Genomic DNA, 21,359 nt, shown 5'->3' with positions numbered 1-21,359 from the left:
CGTATTTTTTTTCAGACAAGGTCTTGCTCTGTCTCCCAGGCTGGAGTGCAATGGCACGATCTTGGCTCATTGCAACCTCAGCCTCCCGAGCACAAACAATTCTCCTGCCTCAGCCTCCCGAGTAGCTGGGACTTCAGGTGCACACCATGGTGCCTGGCTAATTTTTGTATTTTTTGTAGAGACAGGGTTTTACCCGTGTTGTTCAGGCTCATTTCAAACCCCTGAGCTCAGGTGACCCATTTACCTCAGCCTCCCAAAGTGCTGGGATTACAGGCATAAGCCACCATACCCGACCTCAACATAATCAAAATGAAAACGTTTTGGCATTTAAAAGATACACTTCAGTTTCATAACATCTCATTTCGTACATACAGATGCTCTTCAACTTATGATGGAGTTACATCCTGATAAACCTATCACAAATTGAAAATATCTAAGTCCATAACTTAGATTAGCCTACCTTAAGCATCCTTAAAACACGTGAATTAGCCTACAGTTGGAAAAAATCATCTGGCAACACAGTACTCAGTAAAGAGGTTATTTACCCTCATGATCATGTGACTGACTGGGAACTGTGGCTCAGTGCAGCTACACAGCATTGAGAGTATCATACCGCATATCAGTAACCCAGGAAAAGATCAAAATTCAAAGTATATAAATACATATATGGCTTTCACACCATTGTATAGTCAAAAAATCATAAGTCAAACCATCTTAAGTTGGGGAACATCTATCTTAAATATGTTAAGGACTATATTCGACAAATAATTAGGGAAAAAACCTATTTTCTTCGTATATGAAATAATACTCTCTGGGCACAATGATAGCCAAGAAAGTTAAAGAAGAAAGAAATGTTTGCTGTCATATGCTTATTTTCATTTCATCTGACAAATGATAAAAATATAGGCTCTTTTGAAAATGTCACAAATCTTTTGTCATCATTCAACTTGCCCTGAAAATAATCACTCTAAAAGACCTCAATGGAAAGTTTCACATCAGAACTGTACACTATATTCAACTGCAATCGTCTCACTTATTCTGTCACTGTGTAAAATACATAAGGATGGAAGGATGGCAACATAAACAGTCTCACAATGAACTGCTTCATGTTTAAGGTACAATGATACTGACAACTTTTAATTCAGAAAACCAGTAAATACTGACCTAGCGTCATGTAACAAAATAAAAAAGTAACTTCTACTCTTCAAAATATACCAATGTATTCCTGTATCACTGGCTGGGGGGAAAAAAATCACCATCTTGGATTTGGATATTGATTTTAACTACAAATTAAACGCCCGCTAATGTCCCTCCCCCCACCCAAATCATTTTATAACTATTCCAAAGGAAAAAGAAACACTTTGAACTGTAAAAAATAAATAAAAACAAACAGGTATGTTTGCTACAAGTTAGGCACTAAGAACTAAGAAGAATAAGTGTATCTGAATAAAATGGAAACCAATAATTTTCATAAGGCAATACCCCTAGGAGTAGCAGTCAGGTCTGCCAACACTTATCTTTCTCTAATGAACCCAGGGAAATAATTCTGCAAAGGCATGTATACCTTTACAGTTGGATTTTACTAGTCTGGGAAGAAGCTGTCATAAGATATATCAGTATAGTATTTCTGTTCAAGCAGGATTTGCGACTTTAAGATCTCAAATCCCACTGTAAGGAATGTACTATCTTGAAAGAAATTATTCTTTCTGGTTTGAGATGACTTTACTTTCAGAAACTCAAATACATATATTTTTATTTTGCATATTCTATTATGTGGCATTTTAAGAGTTAAGACATTTCAGATAGGTGACTTAACTCCCACAGAATAAATATCCCTTTATAAATGTGGTAGCATACGTATTGCTTATGAATCAATAGCTTTCTTCTTTACTAAAAGAATAAATACTCTTGGGATTACACAAATGTGTCAGCATTAGCTTGGAGAGCATACATTTATGCTCTAAAAATCAAAAGTTTGTCAACTGCACTTTAAAAAAGTATGCCATACTCTACTGGGAAGTAATCAGAATCTTACCTCCAGGGATCTGACTGTAGCCTGCATCTCAGCCAACTGCCGCACCTGTATTCTTTGGGCATTTTCCACCTGAGCATCAGAATTCTCCTTTACAGCCCTTAATTCCGCTACTTCAGCCTCTAAACCTTTTAATTTTTGACACAAACAGACTTTTTCTCGAGCAAGTTGTTCCACTCGTTTGCTGTCTCTTGTGAGATCAACATTAAGCAGCTGGTTACGTAGTTCTTCTTTATCTTCCTCCAGTCTTGCAATCTAATAATAATTTTAAAGAAAGCATACAAGGTTAATTAAATTTTCAGTCATGAACATGCTTTACAAGTCAGTAAAATTAAAAATTGCACAAAATCAAAGCTCGGGTGCTGAAACAAAGAACAAAGGAAAAATTTTTAAGTATCACCTTCTTTCTGTTCTTAGACTCAAATGTGAGTTCAAGGACTGTGTCCTGTTTTCCCTCTATTTCCACGTGGTGTCTAGCACAGGGCTTAATCAGTTGCTGACTAAAATTTAAAATAATACTATAAAAATAATTATTAAAAATATATCAAGTATTTTAAAATTCATCATAACATTAAAGGGGTTCATGACCAAAACTCTGACTACTCCTAAGCTTTTCCTCACATGACTGTAATTCTTGAGCTATGTCTATACTAATAAAATTATCTATGTCAGGGCAACTTAATTCACACAAAAACTGCCTGTCTGTGTACATAAAAGCAAATGTGATTGATGAGAGTTTTTAAATGATAGCTGAGAGTTTATTAAAGTCCTAATTGTAATGATGGCCTAGTTCTTAGTTCTTAGATTCAAGAAATAATTGAAAAATCATTACTCCAGGGAAGGTGTTAAAGTCACTGGGGAACTTGCAGAGCAGAGACACCAGTGGTGTTGTCATTCATGCCAATTACCACTGCTGGACTTCATGGGCCTCCAAATCAGTGGGTTTCAAACTGTTTCCTAACCTCTAAGGCATTTCAGAAGCTCCTCACCTCTGGAGACCAGTGGCAAGCAACTAGGGTCTATAACTCATTCTTTCCCTTTCCTGATCTCCCCAACTATCTCTGGCATTAAACATAAGCTTCTATTTTTAGTCTCTTTTTGGGGTTTCTTTATATGATTCAACTTAAGTAAAAGATTCAGCTGGGTTTTTTTGTTTTTTAAAAAGTTGAAAACTACTGCTTAAAACAAGACAGAGGTTGTTTACAGCCAGGATGAACATCAAAGGCTCACTGTAAGCTCCCCTGGCAAAAAAAAAAAAAAAAAAAAAAAAAAACCTAAAGAAATGCTCCACAACCTAGACAAAAGTGGTCCAAGGAACAACTGTTTGATCACAGCACTATCAATGAATCTAAAAAGTTTAAGACCTCCACCCCAGAGCAGGACCTGTTCTCCACACCTGTAAAATGGGAAACTGAATTAGATGCACTCTAACAACCTTTTTAGTTTTAACACATAGTGATTCCAATTTGTTTCTGGACATGCTGAATTTAAATGCCAATGAGAAATATAGGTAGAGCTATCCAGCAGACAAATATTATTTTCCAGAGAATAAAATTCATCCTTGAAGGCAGCTGTGGTATTTAGAGTTAAGCCCTCAAAGCCCAACTAATTAGTGTTTCTCTCCTATTTTTCCTCCCACGCTTTACAAATAACTATTACTTCCTGGTTTGGTCCCAGATTACCTTTTTATCCACTGTATTCTGTCCTCAGTTTAAATGAAAAACTTGGGCTAGCTGATCTTTAAGATCCTGTTTACCTTTTACATGAGGTAACTTAATATGGTTTTAATGTGCTATATTACAGGTCTGATGGCTCATCTAAGGCTAAGGTCAGGAGTCAATGTGTAACTCAGTTTCAGACAATGGTGCCCTTTACTGAGTACTTACTATGGATCAAATACTGAGCTAAGTGCTCCACATGTAAAATCAATATTAATAATTTCTCTTGTAGTCCCCATTTTACACATGGGGTCACACAGTTCACAATGTTCTTGACCTATATACTTCCTATATTATTGCTTTCTTTCCACGTTTTCAGAGGCATCTGTGTGATAGCTGAAGTCATAGTTGAAGCTATGAGACTGGATGACAGCTAGCTGATGGCTGAGAATTAGATTCCATGTTTATAACTCCTAAACCAGACGTATCAATCATTCTTACCAAAACTGCCATCTAATTTTACTATTCATTTATTTATTCATGCAACAAATATTTACTGAGTACTTACTAAGTACCCAACACTGTTTTAGGTAGTAAGGACACAACCCAGCAGATAAGCAAACAAACACAAAATCTCTGCTGATGCAGAGCTTATTACAATCATTGCCATAACACTACTCGTGTCCCAGACATTCGGCACAGATCTTGGATAAAGCCTCAGCTCTTCCCTTTTTCGCCATTTTCAATCAGACTCACTTGTCATCTTCCTTGATGTCCTCAATTTCTTGTGCTCTCAAACTTTCCTCTAATATTTCCAAAGGGCTTTGTTTAAATTTCTCTTTTATGAACTTTATCTAAATCTGCCTGTATTGCAGTTACCTCTACATTTACTGTATTCTATTCTAAATATAAACCTGCTTGACAGATAAGACAATGTGCTAACTAATATTACTTTTTAAAAAGTTATTGAAGTAAAGGAAACTAAACAGAAACAATAGGACTAGGAATAGTGACTGATTTCCTTTTCAAAAAATGATAGCACTTCAATTCCCCAAGGCACACAGGAGGGAAAGGTAGTGTTATCTAATTACTCCATCCTTCCTTGTTTTTATTACCTTTACGATACAACATAGGGATATGGGTAAGAGAAAAGGCTCTGGAATCAAAGTGCCTAGGTCTCTTTTTTTTTTTTTTTCCAGTATTTTAAAGATATTGCTCTACTGTCTTCTGGCTTGTACTACTTGTAAAAATAAGTCTGTTGTCATTCTTTGTTCCTCTGCATAAGATGTCTTTTCTTTCTCCAGTTACTTCTTTTAAAATTAAACTTTTTCAGATAATGGTGGGTTCACAAAGAATTATTATAAGGATTAATATAGAGGGATCCTGTATATCCTTTAACCACGATTCCCCTATTGGTAACATTCCTCTTCCATTTTTGGGGAAGACATTATGTAGAATTGGTACTAATTCTTCTTTAAACACCTGGTAAAATTCTCTAGTTAACTATTCATTTTGGGAGTTTTAAAATTACAGGTTCAATTTCCCTAACAGTAATAGCTCTATACAAACTGCAGATTTCACATTAAATGAGTTGTGGTAGTTTGTGCCTTTTAAGAAATTGATCCATTTCATCTGCACTGTCAAATTTATTACAGTAGAGTTGTTCAAAGGATTATCTCATTTCCCTTCTAATGTCTGCAAGGTCATGAGTGATATTCTCATTCCTGAGAGGTAAAATTTGTATCTTCCATCTTTTTTGTTAGTCTTGCTAAAAGTTGGTCACTTTTATTATCTTTTCAAAGAACTAGCTCTTTGTTTCACTGATTTTCTCTATTATTTCTGTTTTCAATTTCTGCTATGTTTATTATTTCCCTTCTTCTGCTTCTGCTTGCTTTATTTATTTATTTTTTGACACTCTTTTTACAGGTTCTTGAGATGGGAGCTTATATTACTGACTTGTTTTCTCATTTCTAACGTATGCATTTAGTGCTATAAATTTTTCTTGGCACTGCTTTAGCTGTGTCCTAAAATTTTTGATATGCTGCCTTTTCATTTTCATCCAATGTATTTTTTGAAATGTAATCTCACTGAAATGTTTTTCTTTGAAATTTCTTCCTTGACCCATAAATTTTTTTTAAGTATGTCATTTCATTTCCAAGTGTTTGAAGATTTCCCTGCTATTTTCTGTTATTAATTTGTAGTTTGATTCTACTGTGGTCAGAAAACTCACTTGTTATGATTTCAAGTTGTATAAGTTTGTTGAGGTTTATTTTATAGCCCAGGATATGGTCTATCTTGCATATGTTCAGTAAGCATTTATATACATTCAGTGAATACATCAAAAGACTATGTCTGGGTGTTCTCCTTGGGTGGCATGTTTTATAAATGTTATTTAGGTTCTGATGGTTGATGGTGTTATTGCATTCTTATTTATCCTTGCTGATTTTTAATTGTTCTATCACTTGTTGAGAGTGGGGTATGAAGTCACCAACTATAATTATAGATTTGTCTATTTCTTCTTTTAGTTCTATCAATTTTTGCTTCAAACATTTTGCACCTCTGGTGCACATACATTTACATTTAGTACTCCTGTGTCTTCTTGCTGAGTTGACCTCTTTTGTCATTATATAATCTCTTTCTATACAAATCTGGTTTTTTGTTTTTTTTTTTGTTTTTTTTTGAGATGGAGTCTCGCTCTGTCCCCTAGGCTGGAGTGCAGGTGGCACGATCTTGGCTCACTGCAAGCTCCGCCTCCCGGGTTCACGCCATTCTCCTGCCTCAGTCTCCTGAGTAGCTGGGACTATAGGCGCCCGCCACCGCGCCCAGCTAATTTTTTGTATTTTCAGTAGAGATGGGGTTTCACCATGGTCTCCATCTCCTGACCCTGTGATCTGCCTGCCTCAGCCTCCCAAAGTGCTGGGATTACAGGCGTGAGCCACTGCGCATGGCCTAAATCTGGTATTTTTCTTTGTTATGTTCCTTTGCCCCAAAGTCTGCTCTATCTGTTATTAATACTGCCACTCCTGCTTTTAATTAATGATTCCATGATGTATCTTTTTATATCCTTTTATTTACAAACTGCCTATACGGTTATACTTGGAGTTTCCTATAGACATCATACAGTTACTCCTTGACTTATGATGCAATTACATCCCAATAAAGTCATGAAAAGTGAAAAATATATGTGAAAAATGCAGTTTATGCTGGCAACATAGCATATGGACCCTGACTTATGATGGTTCAAGTTACAACTTTTCAACTTTACAATGGTATGAAGTGACATGCATTCAGTAGAAACCGTAACCACACTATGTCACAAGGAGCACTCTGACTTACAACGGAGTTACATCCCAACAAACTCATCGTTAAGTTGAAAAATCATCCAAGTTCAACTATTGTAATCCGGGGACTGTCAGTACAGTTAGGTCATTTTTAAAAATCTACACTGTAAATCTCTGTATTTTAATTCATGTATTCTGACCATTTACATTTATTATCATTGATATACTACGTCACTTTTGTTCTATTTCTTCTCTGTTTTTAGTTTCTCTGTTTTTCCTGCCTGTTACATGAACATATTTCAGGATTCCATTTTATCTATAATGTTTTGAACGTATTTCCTTGTATAGCTTTCTTACAGGTTGTTCTAGTTATTATATTTATGTAACTTACCATGGTCTACTGAATTCATTTTGTCAGTTTTAGTGATGTGTAGAAACTTCACCTCCTTTTATATCCCTTTGCCCTTGCTCATTTATACTTACCTAAAATATTTTCTCTATACATTGAGAACCACATCAGAGTTAAAATTTCTACTTCAACCACCAAACTTTAGAAAATTCATGAGGCAAAAGGAAGTCTATTACATATACCCACAGTTTTGTTTACCATGTACATTAATCCTTCCCAATATTTTGAGATTCCTTCTTTTTACTGTTTTCTTCTTGTTTAGACAAACTTCTCTTTTGGATAGGTCTACTGGCAAAAAGTTCTCTTCGTTTTCCTTCATTTGAGAATGTCTTGATTTCCCCTACATTCCTGAAGGATATCTCTGCTGGATATAGAATTATGAGTTGACAGTCCTTATCTTTCAGCACTTAATAATGTGCCACTTCCTTCAGGCCTCTATGATTTCTGATGAGAAATGAGCTAATTTTCTAATTGTTTTCCCCAATGGTTAAGATATAATTCCTTGGGCTGCTTTCAAGATTTTCCTACAGTTTTTATAAACCTGACCATGGTATCTCTTGGTGTGAACGTGTTCGGCTTCTTGAAGCTACATGTTTGCACCTTTATCAAACCTGGAAAGTTTTCAGTCATTATTTCTTCCATTACCTTTTCAACCTTCCCTCTTTCTCCTTTCAAGGACAGACATCTTAGATATTTTGTTATAGTCCCACAGGACACTGAGAATCTCTGTTTATTTGCTTTTTAAATCTATTTTCTCTACTCTGTTCAGATTGGGTAATTTCTCATGTTCTACCTTTAAGTTCAGTAATTTTTTTCCTCTATCCCTTCCATTCTGCAGTTGAGCCTGGCAACTCAGGCTTTCTTAGTCACTCTATTTTTCAGTTCTAAAATTTCCAATTTTCTTCTCTTTATTCTCTGTTTCTTTGCTAAGTCTATTTTTTTAAATTTGTTTCAACCACATTTGTAATTGCTCATTGAATCATTCTTACCATGGCTGCTTTAAAATGTTTGTCAAATAATTCTAACACCTCTGCATCTTGGTGTTGGCATCTATTAGTATGTTTTACATTCAGTTTCAGACCTTCCTAGTTCTTGGTGTGACAAGTGATTTTCAACTGAAACTTGGACATTTGGGGAATTAAGTTATGAGATTCCAGATCTTATACAAAGTTTGTATTAGCTGGCTTTCTGTGATATTGCTATGGTAGGGGATGGGTGGTGTTGCCACCTCATTACTGCCAGGAGGAGGTAGTAGTCCCGATTCTCCACTCCACTTCTGTTGATACCCAAGGAGGGAGGGCTCCTCATGATATCCATGCTGAACAGGGGTGGGAGGTCTGGTTCCCCATTAGGCCTCAATTGACACCTCCCTGGATGGGAAGCATAGGAGTAATTTATTATTGCTCCTCATGTTACCTACATTGATACCACAGGGCCAGATGTGGCCTCCATTGACAACACACAGCTGGGTAGTGGTTAAAGTCCTGACCCTGTACTAGGCCTCCTCTGACATGACCCAGGCAGGATGAGGGCAGGGTGCCTCATTACTGCCAGTTGAGAGTGGATGTCCAAGTTCCTCACTATCTCTAGTGACACCATGGCAGAGGATGGGAGCCCTTGTTATTACCCAGGTGAAGATGTCTTTGTCTGGTTTTGGTATTAGGATAATGCTGGCCTTGTAGAATGAGTTAGGAGGCATTTCCTCTGATTCTGTCTTCTGGAAGAGATTATAGAGAATTAATATAAATTCTCCCTTAAATGTCTGATAGAGTTCACCAATGAACCCACCTGGGCTGCCCAGTCATTTCTGATTGGATGTCAGACATTGTGAATTTAATGTTTTTTTCAGAGCTGGATTCTTTGTTTTCTTTTACATATTTCTGAATCTTTGTTCTGGAATGCAGCTAAGATACAGTCATGAGCCACATAATGAAGTTTCAGTCAACAACAGTCCATGTATATGACAGGGCTCCCATGAGTATAATATTGTATTTTTATTGTTTAAACCTTTTCTATGTTTAGGTATGTTTAGGTACACAAATATTAACCATTATGTTACAATGCCTACAGTATTCAGCACAGTGACATGCTGTACAGGTTTGTAGCCTAGGAGTAATAGGCTGTACCATACAGGCTAGGTATGTAGTATACTGTGCCATCTAGGTAGATATATGTATAGTTTATGATGTTTACACATGACAAAATTGTCTAATGACACATTTCTCAGAACATATCCCTGTCATTAAGCAACACGTTACTGTACTTAGAAACAGTCGGATCTTTTCAAACCTTACTTTTATTCTTGTTAACCAAAACCAGAATAGCCTTTAGTCTATGGCTAATTTGGCCCTACTACTGAGGCAAAATCCTTCTGAGATTTCTACTCAAAGTACCATGCATTAGAGTATCTTTTCACGCTGTCTAATGGAAAAATAAATTTTGCCCAGTCCCATGTGAGCTCTAGGGACTGTCCCACCTAAATAATTTTCTTTCTCTGGCCTTGTATAGTTTCCTCCACACATGCACTAAGAAATACTGCAAAGTTACCCTCTGCAGAACTCTGGAGCTCTCCAATACTCTGCTTTTCAAATTCTACTTTCCTTGGCCTCTCAAATTCTGAACTCCAACTCCTCAGCTCAATGATCATGGAGCTCAATTTAGGTTTTTTATCTCTGCACGGTGGCCTGGAAACTCTCTCCAGAACCTAAGATGGGCCAATCATAGAGCTCTTATCATTTGTTTTCCTTCCCTCAGATCTGCCCTGTGCTGCCCATTTTCCAATGTCTGAAAACTGTGGTTTCCTATATTTTGTCCCAGTTTTCAGTAAAGGCCTTAAAGTAAATTCCATCCCTATTCCATCCTAGTCAGAAGCAGAAATAATTGTCTTCCACGATTTGAATCCTGACCACATACTAGCTGTGTGACCTTGGGCCAGTCTCTCAGTGTTTTCATCTTCTCATTTATAAAATGATGATTATCTAACTACTAGCGTTGTTGAGATGACTTCTTAAAAGTATATATAAAGGTACTGGTACAAACAGACATATAGCCAAATGGAACAGAATACAGTAACCAGAAATAAAGCTGCGTATCTGCAATGATCTGATGCTCAACAAAGTTGACAAAAACAAGCAATGGGGAAAGGACTCCCTATTTAAAAATTGGTGTTGGGAAAACTGGTTAGCCATATGCAAAGGAATGAAACTGGATCTCTACTTTTAACTACACCCAAAAGATAACTCAAGATAAATTAGGAAATACCACTCTGAACATTAGCCTTGGCAAATAATATACGACTAAATTTATGACCCTCTAAAGCAAGGGTCCCCAAACCCCAGGCCATGGACCACTACCACTCCATGGCTGTCAGGAATGGGGCCACACAGCAGGAGGTGAGCAGCAGGGGAGCGACCATTATGGCCTGAGCTCTAACTCCTGTCAGATCAGCGGCTGCATTAGATTCTCATAGTGGTGTGAACCCTATTGTGAATTACACATCCAAGGGATCCAGGTTGCGTGCTCTTTATGAGAATTTAATGCCCTAATGCCTGATGATCTAAGGTCGAACAATTTTATCCTGAAACCATTCCTCCCCCAGCCTTGGTTCATGGAATAATTGTCTTCCACGAAACCAGTCCTCAGTGTCAAATGGCACCAGGTACTTTGAGGACCACTGCTCTAAAGCAACTGCAACAAAGACAAAAATTGATAACTGGGACCTAATTAAACTAATGAGCTTTTGTTTGGCAAAAGAAACTATCAATGGAGTAAACAGACAACCCACAGAATGAGAGAAAATACCTGCAAACTATGCATCTGACAAAGTTCTAATATCTAGAATCTATAAGGAATTTACATAACACAACAAGGAAAAAACAACCCCATAAAAAAGTGGGCAAAGTACATAAACAGACATTTCTCAAAAGAAGACATATAAGCAGCCAACAAACATGAAAACAATGCTCAACATCACTAATCATCAGATAAATGCAAAGTAAAAAACACAATGAGATACCATCTCACACCAGTCAAAATGGCTACTACTAAAAGGAAAAAAAAAAATACCAGGTGCTAGCAAGGCTGCAGAAAAAGGGAACACTTATACACTATTGATGGGAATGTAAATCAGTTCAGCCACTGTGGAAAGAAGTCTGGATACTCTCAAATAACTAAAAACAGAACTACCATTCCAGCAATCCCATTACTGGGTATATACTGAAAGGAGAATAAATCATTCTATAAAAAAGACACATACACTCGTATGTTCATCGCACTACTATTCACAATAGCAAAAACATGGAATCAACCTAGGTTCCCATCAGTGGTGAACTAGATAAAGAAAATGTGGTACATATACACCACAGAATACTATGCAGCCATAAAAATGAATGAAATCGTGACCTTTGCAGCAACACAGATACAGCTGGAGACTATCATCCAAAGCAAATTAACAAAGGAACAGAAAACCAAATACCAATACCACACGTTCTCACTTATAAGCGTGAGCTAAACACTGACTACATATGGACATTAAGATGGGAACAACAGAACTGGGGACTACTAGAGAGGGGAGAGGATGAGGGGGAAAGAGCTCAAAAACTTCCTATAAGGTACTACGCCCAGTATCTAGGTGACGGAATCTTTATTACCCCAGAGTTCTGCCTCAGCATCACGCAATATACCCATGTAACAAATCTACACATGTACCTGCTGAATCTAAAATAAATCTTGAAATTATTTTTTAAAAAAAGAAAAGTTAAGTAGAATAAAGTATTATAAGTAGTAAAAAAAGAGAAAAGAAAATAATTCGGAAACTTTTTTTTACACTGACTTTAATTTGTGCTTCTGATGAAAATACATTTCACTTATTACATTTTGAATACAATTGCATTTTGGTTTTTAATTCTACATGTTATTATTAATGGAAAACAAACATGTAAGAAGCTTCTTTATAACAGTATAGTGATTTTACTAAATTGAAAAAAAAAATGTGGCTGGGTGCAGTGGCTCATGCCTATAATCCCAGTACTTTGGGAGTCTGAGGTGGGTGGATCACTTGAGGTCAGGAGTTCAAGACCAGCCTAGCCAACATGACAAAACCCCATCTCTACTACAAATACAAAAATTAGCTGGGTGTGGTGATGCACACCTATACTCCCAGCTATTCAGAAGGCTAAGGCAGGAGAATGGCTGAAACTCAGGAGGCAGAGGTTGCAGTCAGCCAAGATCGTGCCACTGCACTCCAGCCCGGGCAACAGAGTAAGACTTTGTCAAGAAAGAGGGAGGGAGGGAGGGAGGGAAGGAAGGAAGGAAGGAGGGAGGGAGGGAGGGAGGGAGGGGGGAGGGAGGGAGGGAGGAAGGAAGGAAGGAAGGAAGGAAGGAAGGAAGGAAGGAAGGAGAGAGAGAGAGAAAGAGAGAGAGAGAGAGAGAGAGAGAGAGAGAGAAAGAAAGAAAGAAAGAAAGAGCCATGAAATAAATATGTAATAATCTTTAAACTATATATAAAGTGTTTCACTCAATAAATTAAAGGTGAATGTGTCTCCTGCCCCTATTTCTTTCTTCATAGCATCGATGATCTTTACAATTTGGCATGTTTTTGCAGTGGCTGGTTCCGGTTATTTCTTTCCATGTTTAGTGCTTCCTTCAGGAGCTCTTGTAACGCAGGTCTGGTGGTGACAGAAATCTCAGCATTTGCTTGTCTGTAAAGGATTTTATTTCTCCTTCACTTACGAAGCTTAGTTTGGCTAGATATGAAATTCTGGATTGAAAAATCTTTTCTGTAAGAATATTGAATATTGGCCCCCACTCTCTTCTGGCTTGTAGTGCTTCTGCTGAGAGATCTGCTGTTAATCTGATGAGCTTCCCTTTGTAGGTAACTTGACCTTTCTCTCTGGCTGTCATTAACACTTTTTCCTTCATTTCAACTTTGGTAAATCTGACATTTATGTGTCTTGGGGTTGCTCTTCTCAAGGAGTGTCTTTGTGGTGTTCTCTGTATTTCCTGAATTTGAATGTTGGCCTGCCTTGCTAAGTTGAGGAAGTTCTCCTGGATAATATCCTGAAGAGTGTTTTCCTGCTTGGTTCCATTCTCCCCATCACTTTCAGGTACACCAATCAGACATAGATTTGGTCTTTTCACATAGTGCCATATTTCTTGGAGCCTTTGTTTCTTTTTACTCTTTTTTCTCTAACCTTGTCTTCTCCCTTCATTTCATTAATTTGATCTTCAATCACTGATACCCTTTCTTCCACTTGATAAAATCGGCTATTGAAGCTTGTGCGTGCGTCATGAATTTCTCGTGGCATGGTTTTCAGCTCCATCAGGTCATTTAAGGTCTTCTCTTCACTGTTTATTCTAGTTAGCCATTCATTTAATCTTTTAGTAGAGCCAGGGTTTCACCGTGTTAGCCAGGATGGTCTCGATCTCCTGACCCCGTGATCTGCCCGCCTCAGCCTCTCAAAGTGCCTGGATTACAGATGTGAGCCACAGCACCCGGTCAACATTATTTTTTCTTTCTTTTTTGAGATGGGGGTCTCTGCCACCCAGGTTGCAGTGCGTGGCACAATCATAGCTCACTGCAGCCTGGAACTCCTGAAATCAAACATTCCTCTCACCTCAGCCTCCTGAGTGGCTAGGTCTACAGCTGCACACTACCACGCCCAGCTCATTAAAAAATATATATATATTTCTTTTGTAGACACAGGGTCTTGCTATGTTGCCTAGGCTGGTCCTGAACTCCTGGCCTCAAGTGATCCTACCACCTCGGGCTCCCAAAGTGCTGGAATTACAAATGTGAGACACCACACCTGGCCGACACTGTATTTATTTGTAAGATGAGATATGTTCTTTCATGTATTATTTCATATATTCTTTTTAGTTTATAATATCATCAGGGACATGTGTATTCCTAAATCTTCCTAAAGTATTCCCCTGAGAACCAACACACTAAAGAATACCATTACTTTCATCTGTATAAGTAAAAATGTGCAAGTATTGTATAAGTCCTAATTAACACAAGAAAATCCAAATATTTTTATTCCATGAATTCCTTTTACACTAAATTGTAAAAATGGAAGATGACAAGAGTCAGCTCTACTTTGAAGTTTTCAAACTAAATTTGTTGTTTCTATAAAGTATATTTGAAACTGCATTTGCTGTTTCATGATCCACAGTCATCTCACCAGGTTTTTACTGTTTTTGTATATAGAAAATCAAGTATGAAGGTGACTGAACAAAAGTAAATCCACAGTTATCCACTCAGTAATACTGCTCCTACATAATCAATTGGGAAGTAAAATGAAAGAAACGTCAGTCTTACTTTTCCACCTTCTTAGCTAGCAGTTTATCTTCAGATTCTTAAGACTATCATAAAACATCACATATGAAAATTAATGATGGCCAGGTGTGGTGGCTCATGCCTGCAATCCCTGAACTTTGAGAGGTTGAGGTGGGAAGATCACTTAAGGTCAGGAGTTCGAGACCAGCCTGGCCAACATGGTGAAACCCCATCTCTACTAAAAATATAAAAATTAGCCAGGCCTGGTGGCACCTGCCTGTAATTCCAGTTAATTGGGAAACTGAGGCAGGAGAACCACTTGAACCTAGGAGGCAGAGGCTGTAGTAAGCCGAGACTGCATCACTGCACCCCAGCCTGGATGACACAGCAAGACTCCATCTCAAAACTAATAATAATGATAAATTAATGATTATACCAACCCCTCAAAAATTTTAATGAATATCAGTCCTTCATAAGTGAAAAATAGATTAGTCATCAGATTTCAAATGCAGGTTTCACTATTTGAAAAATAACAAAACTAAGAAACTAGAGAATACAAATAATCCTTATCAGATAAATATCATCATTAGATTTTAAAAGGAAAGTATAAAATAAAGCACCACTATATGAAACCCTAGTGTTTTCTCTTCAATATACTAAATCTTCATTTTAGGCTAGCAATCTTCATCATTCCTATTTTCCACAAGATAATTTTTACATGTAATTCCTTGGATTCAAAACTCTTTATACCACATGTAGTGTAGATCAACTGGCTACTTAACAAAATTTGCAGTTGCGGGATGGCCCATAATCAGAGTGACAACTTCAAACTGCCGGTCACCTTCCAGTGGGTAAGGTCTAGGATTTGTGTTGACTACACATTGTCGAGACCCAGGTTTAGGGCATATGGAATGTGAGTGGTGGACTGGTTTGTGGGTTTGAGGGTCTGTGTGGGAGACTACAAATTCTTCTTTGTGCAAAGTGTAGGAGTGCAACATTGAACATGGACTTAGTCTATGTATGGCCTCCCCACTCCCTCTTCAGCTGAAGCTGGAGAGAATGGGCATTTTGTAAATGTTATGGCATATGCCAATATAATGACATTAAATGAAAACAATAACAAATAAAACATGTTGTGGGCTGGGAGTTGGTATATCTGAGTTCTACTATAACCTGGCTGCTGACTTTCTCTGAGACTTTGAACAATTCATGTTGCAGGAAGTCGGGGACCCCGAATGGAGGAACCAGCTGGAGCTATGGCAGAGGAACATAAATTATTAAAATTTTAATATGGACATTTATCGGTTCCCAAATTAATACTTTTATAATTTCTTATGCCTGTCTCACTTTAATCTCTTAATCCTGTTATCTTCGTAAGCTGAGGATGTACGTCACCTCAGGACCACTATAATTGTGTTAACTGTACAAATTGATTGTAAAACGTGTGTTTGAAAAATATGAAATCAGTGCACCTTGAAAAAGAACAGAATAACAGCGATTTTCAGGGAAAAAGGGAAGACAACCATAAGGTCTGACTACCTGCAGGGTCAGGCAAAATAGAGCCATATTTTTCTGCTTGCAGAGAGCCTATAAACAGACGTGCAAGTAGGGAAGATATCACTAAATTCTTTTCCTAGCAACGAATATTAATAATTAATACCCTGGGGAAGGAATGCATTCCTGGCGGGAGGTCTATAAACGGCCAATCTGGGAGTGTCTGTCTTATGCAGTTGAGATAAGGACAAAATATGCCCCGGTCTCCTGGAGTACCCTCATGCTTACTAGGATTGGAAAACCCCACCCTGGCAAATTTGGGGTCAGACCAGTTCTCTGCTCTCGAACCCTGTTTTCTGATGTTTAAGATGTTTATCAAGACAATGCATGCACCACTGAACATAGACCCTTATCAGTAATTCTGCTTTTGCCCATTGCCTTGTGATCTTTGTTCTCCTTTTTGCCCTTTGAAGCATGTGATCTTTGTGACCTACTCCCTGTTCTTACACCCCCTACCCTTTTGAAATCCTTAATAAAATTTGCTGGCTTTGAGGCTCAGGTGGGCATTACAGTCCTACCGATATGTGATGTCACCCCCAGAGGCCCAGCTGTAAAATTCCTCTCTTTGTACTCTTTCTCTTTATTTCTCAGCCGGCTGACACTTAAGGAAAATAGAAAGAACCTACATTGAAATATTGGGGGTGAGTTCCCCCAATAAATTCACTTATCCTGTGCCTCAGTTTCATTTAAAATGAAGAAAATAAGGGCTGGGCACAATAGCCTATGCCTCTAATTCCAGCACTTTGAGAGGCTGAGGCAGGAGGACTGCTTGAGGCCAGTAGCCCGAGATCAGCCTGGGCAACATAGCAAGGCCCTATCTCTACAAGAGTTTTTATATTTTTTGTTTGTTTGTTTGTTTTATTAGCCAGATGAGGTAGTACATGTCTCTGGTCCTAGCTACTTGGGGACCTGAGGCAGGAAGATCACTTGAGCTTAAGTTATAGTGAGCTATTATTGTGCCACTGCATTCCAGCCTGGGCCACAGAGTAAGACTTTCTCTTGATCAATCAATCAAATAAGACAGTCCTGCCTCATCTCACTGACTACTGTAATAGAAGTGAGATAATATATGAATAAAGCACTTAAAGCCTTAAAGTTATTATGAGTTTTTTTAATGCAAAAAACTATTATAAATATTTATAGTGTTCTGGTACTACACTGTCAATAGACACAAATAATCCAAGGTTCATATAGCTTCTTACAGATGAAACACTCATAGCAGTTTGCTCACTAATAAGAATAAAACAGTCTGATCCAAGTAGAACAGTTTTAGTTTTTATTAAATGCCCAGAACACTGTAAATATTTAGTAAGTGGTAAAGGAAGGTAAGTATATTTTAACTCTTAATTCCAAATAAAGACAATGCAATAAATTTAAAACGTAGATACGTTTGCAAAGAGAATATTTCACAAAACTATAGATACCAACCTATTTTTTATGAATATGGCAGGATAAAACTAGTACTTCTCTCTTTCCATTTGAAAAATATTCCAAAAGCAACATAAGGAATGAAAAACAGTAACCCCATTTTGGGCAAAACTAGGAGAAAAACCACAAAATGAGTAGAAAGGCTGCCAAAAGCAATGGAGATGAAGTAGGAATATATGCTGTAGGCAGCACAGAGAGAACGCTCCAGTTGCAAATGACAGAAAAAACAAAGTCTACTTCTTGAAGTTGATGGGTACACTTTAAGGTATAAACCCCTTGTTTATATCAAAGTGTACAGGTTGACAGTTAGAGCTTTCCTATATGTGGTTTGGTTCCACGAAGCAGAAAGAACAATGCTAAGTAAGGGATCACACTATATTTGCAGAGAGAAGTCCATCTCTGTGGCTATATGAGACAAAAGACTTTGTATAATGAAATTCCCCAAAGTTGTTTATCTCCATTGGCTCAGACAAAATAAAAGATAAATAGAATTTTAAAAATCTACAGTCAAAACAGAACTTTCACAAGAAAACTGTTGATATGGAGCTGATGAAAATCATGATGAATACTCCACCATTAATTAATGAAATTATGCAATCAACTCTAATTTGAAATTTTTAAAAATATATAATTATAAAATTGTGTTGACTAGAACAATAATGAAGAAACTCATATAATCAATCACTTACTTCTGATTCATATTTTATTCTTCCTTCGTCTAAAATACGTGCATACTCTTCCTTCTGGTGTTCAAATTCTGACTTGAGAAATGTATGTTCATAGCGAAGCTTATTATATACAGCTCTATACTTTTCCACCTCCTAAATTAAAGGGAGAATGCAATTTATCACAGATTTATAAACAAAATGTGTACTCACTCCAATAATCACTTTTACAAATATAATTTTAAATTACATTATAATGACAGCCACTCTAAAAGTAAAAAATAAATTTAACAGAAATACAAATGAATTTGGAAAAGTCCTCATAACAAGTATCCTACATATAGAATTAGTACATTCCTGAAAAGATACCCAAAAAGTAAATTACCATTCAATTAATCTTATTTCTTCACTGGTTCTCATTATAATAAAAGTGTATAGTATGAGGAAAGTGTTAATCTCTGGACTTAAACAACATGTAAGAATGCAGCACACCTTTCAAAACATAGATTTTTTAAATGTATAATTTAGTGTAAGTAAAACAAATTCAAAAGAGATAAAAGGTTATTGTAATATTTAGTACAGCATCTTAACATCTAATTAAATATGACAATGATAGTTCAACTCAACACACCAACCTGAAGAATACATGCAGCATCATCTCTACTGATTGACCAGGAACACATGCAATTCCCTGGAGTGCTCTCATCCTGCTTCCTAACACTACTCTATGAAAGCTGCTGGCATTCTGAATACCCAACGAGAAACTCAGGCAACAGAGCAGAAAGATACAGGAGACGCTAACAGGAAATTCGATAACAAGGAAAGCATGTCTCCTAAAACACCCAGCTCACCAAAAATCTTTAGTTCAAAGATTTCTAAGCCAGTTTATAAACCAAGAAAATGGATTTCATGATTTTACTACAGGTACACTTTTCTTTGATCTAAAAAAAAAAAAAAAAGCTTGTATTGAATTTGATCACTTATCTTGGGTCAAATTTTGTTTATTTACAAAAATTAAATCTACTCCCCAACCATAATGGCTTGCCACTAGGTGTGTATTAGAAAGATCATATTATCAAGCCAGTAAGCCATTATAAAAGACGATTCTACACTGTTTTGGGTAATGACCACACCACTAGACTACAGCTCTCCAAAGGGGCCCATTTTGAAGGAGACAATAATCATTTGTATGTATAAGGCCAGCTATATTTGTTAAATAAGGTAACATATATAAAATGTCTAGCTAGTATCTAATATACTTATTACCTGCAGTCTTATCCTGTCCCCTTTATTAAGCATTTAATCATACTACACCAACACTTAACCAAAGGAGACCAGTCTCAACCTGAAGTAAAACTGTAACAGATTTTTACTTTTATGAAGTGGCATGAAACTCATTCTCTGTTTCAACAAATATTAATTGAGCACCTACTGTATACCAAAATCTGTTCTAGGAACTTGGAATATAACAATGAACAAAACAGGTAAAGGTTCCTCCTCTCATGCAACTTCCATTCTAGAGGTGGTAAAACAGAAAATAAACACAATAAATAAGTAAATTATATAGCACAGTAGAAGGTATGTATACCAGAAAAAAAAATGAAAAACAGAGCAAGGTAAGGAGGTCTAAAGGTCTAAGCAGGAATGGGAAAGGCAGGTTACAATATTAAATAGGTAGATGGGAGCAGTCAAAGTAGGCCCCACTGAGAAAGTGACATTTTAGCAAAGACTTACAAGAGATGAAGTTAGCCACGACATATCTGGAGGGAGAGTATTCAAGGCAGAAGAGATGTGCCAATTCGGCTGGGCATGGTGGCTCACGCCTGTAATCCCAACACTTTGAGATGTCAAGGCTGGTGGATCACTTGAGATCAGGAGTTCAAAACTAGCCTGGCCAATATGGTGAAACTCCGTTTCTACTAAAAATACAAAAATTAGCCAGGCACGGTGGCACGTGGCTGTAATCCCAGCTATTTGGGAGGCTGAAGCAAGAGAATCGCTCAAACCTGAGAGGCGGAGGTTGAAGTGAGTCGAGATCATGCCACTGCACTCCAGGCTGGACAACAGAGCCAGACTCTGTCTCAAAAAATTTTTTTAATTATAACTAAAAATAAAAATAAAGAAATGCACCAATTCTGGAGTGCCAAAGAAACATCAGTAGGCCAATGTGGAAAAAGGAAAGGAGATAAGAGAGGTAATGGGAGTCCAATCCTGTGAAGCCTTAGAGGCCACTGTAATGACTGAGTAAAAGGGGGAACTACTGCAGGATTTTGGAGTAGGGGAATGATGCTTTTCATCGAGACTTTTATCCCATGAGGATAAATGCACAGTAAACAACCTAAGTTACTTACTTCATCTAGATTCCGAAAACGTTCTCTCATTGGAGTTTCTAATTCTTGCTGTATTTGGGCTCTTAGCAATTCCAATTTTTGTGGAGTTAATATCTAATATGTAGAGAAATGCAAACAATATAAAATCACATTCAAATCAAGAATTCTCCATATTTCAAAGCCTCTCTCCTAATTATGAAAATGGAATTCATGAAAGTTTTCACAATATAGTTATTTTTATAGTCATCACTATACAAATAGAATCATCATTTGAAATAATACTTTAAGAATCTCAATTTCAGGCTCTTGGAGACGTCAAAAATTCCATTAACATGAAGTAAAGACAGTTACTGATTATTATTGCTATTGTTAGGAATAACTATGTTGGCAACTAAGACTCTCATGTTGTATACAATGGCTAATAATCTAGTTATTTTCCAAAGCAGGCAAAATAAAGGTGTAACAATTTGTTATACCAAAGAGAACCTTCCAGACTTATTTTCAATTAGAAAAGGCTCATTTGTACTCTCACACTGTACCTAACTTAGGTTTCTCCTTGTCACACTCTTTTACAGAACTCGTATTTTAATAAGCAATTAAATATTTATGTAAGCCTCATATGGGAAGACACAGTCTTTATTCACCATATTGTATTCCCAATACCTCCCACGAATGTCTGGCACATAGGAACCACTCAACTACTATTTCATGAATGAATGAGGAACA

General features: G+C 37.1%; 1 protein-coding gene across 18 annotated transcripts in view; it reads right to left on the bottom strand.

Annotated features, from left to right (window-relative positions):
• The window catches only part of CEP83 (centrosomal protein 83), a 185,531-nt gene that overhangs the window by 107,975 nt on the left and 56,197 nt on the right, over positions 1-21,359 (bottom strand). For 16 of the 18 annotated variants that reach the window (XR_004439673.1, XM_033221046.1, XM_033221048.1 and 13 more), the window contains 3 exons: positions 20,655-20,747; positions 18,328-18,459; positions 2,036-2,287 (listed from right to left, as the gene is read on the bottom strand). Coding sequence is in view for 17 of the 18 variants with exons in the window: in XM_033221046.1 (XP_033076937.1) it covers positions 2,036-2,287; positions 18,328-18,459; positions 20,655-20,747 (477 nt within the window). In the remaining variant the exon portion in view is untranslated. Of the gene's footprint in view, positions 1-2,035; positions 2,288-18,327; positions 18,460-20,037; positions 20,077-20,654; positions 20,748-21,359 lie in introns of those variants that run through there. The other 2 variants (XM_033221061.1, XM_033221056.1) reach the window with 2 other exon arrangements.

Source organism: Trachypithecus francoisi, unplaced genomic scaffold, assembly GCF_009764315.1.
Source record: "Trachypithecus francoisi isolate TF-2019V2 unplaced genomic scaffold, Tfra_2.0 Lachesis_group11, whole genome shotgun sequence".
Lineage (NCBI taxonomy): Eukaryota > Metazoa > Chordata > Mammalia > Primates > Cercopithecidae > Trachypithecus > Trachypithecus francoisi.
This window is presented reverse-complemented; position numbering and strand designations above follow the sequence as displayed.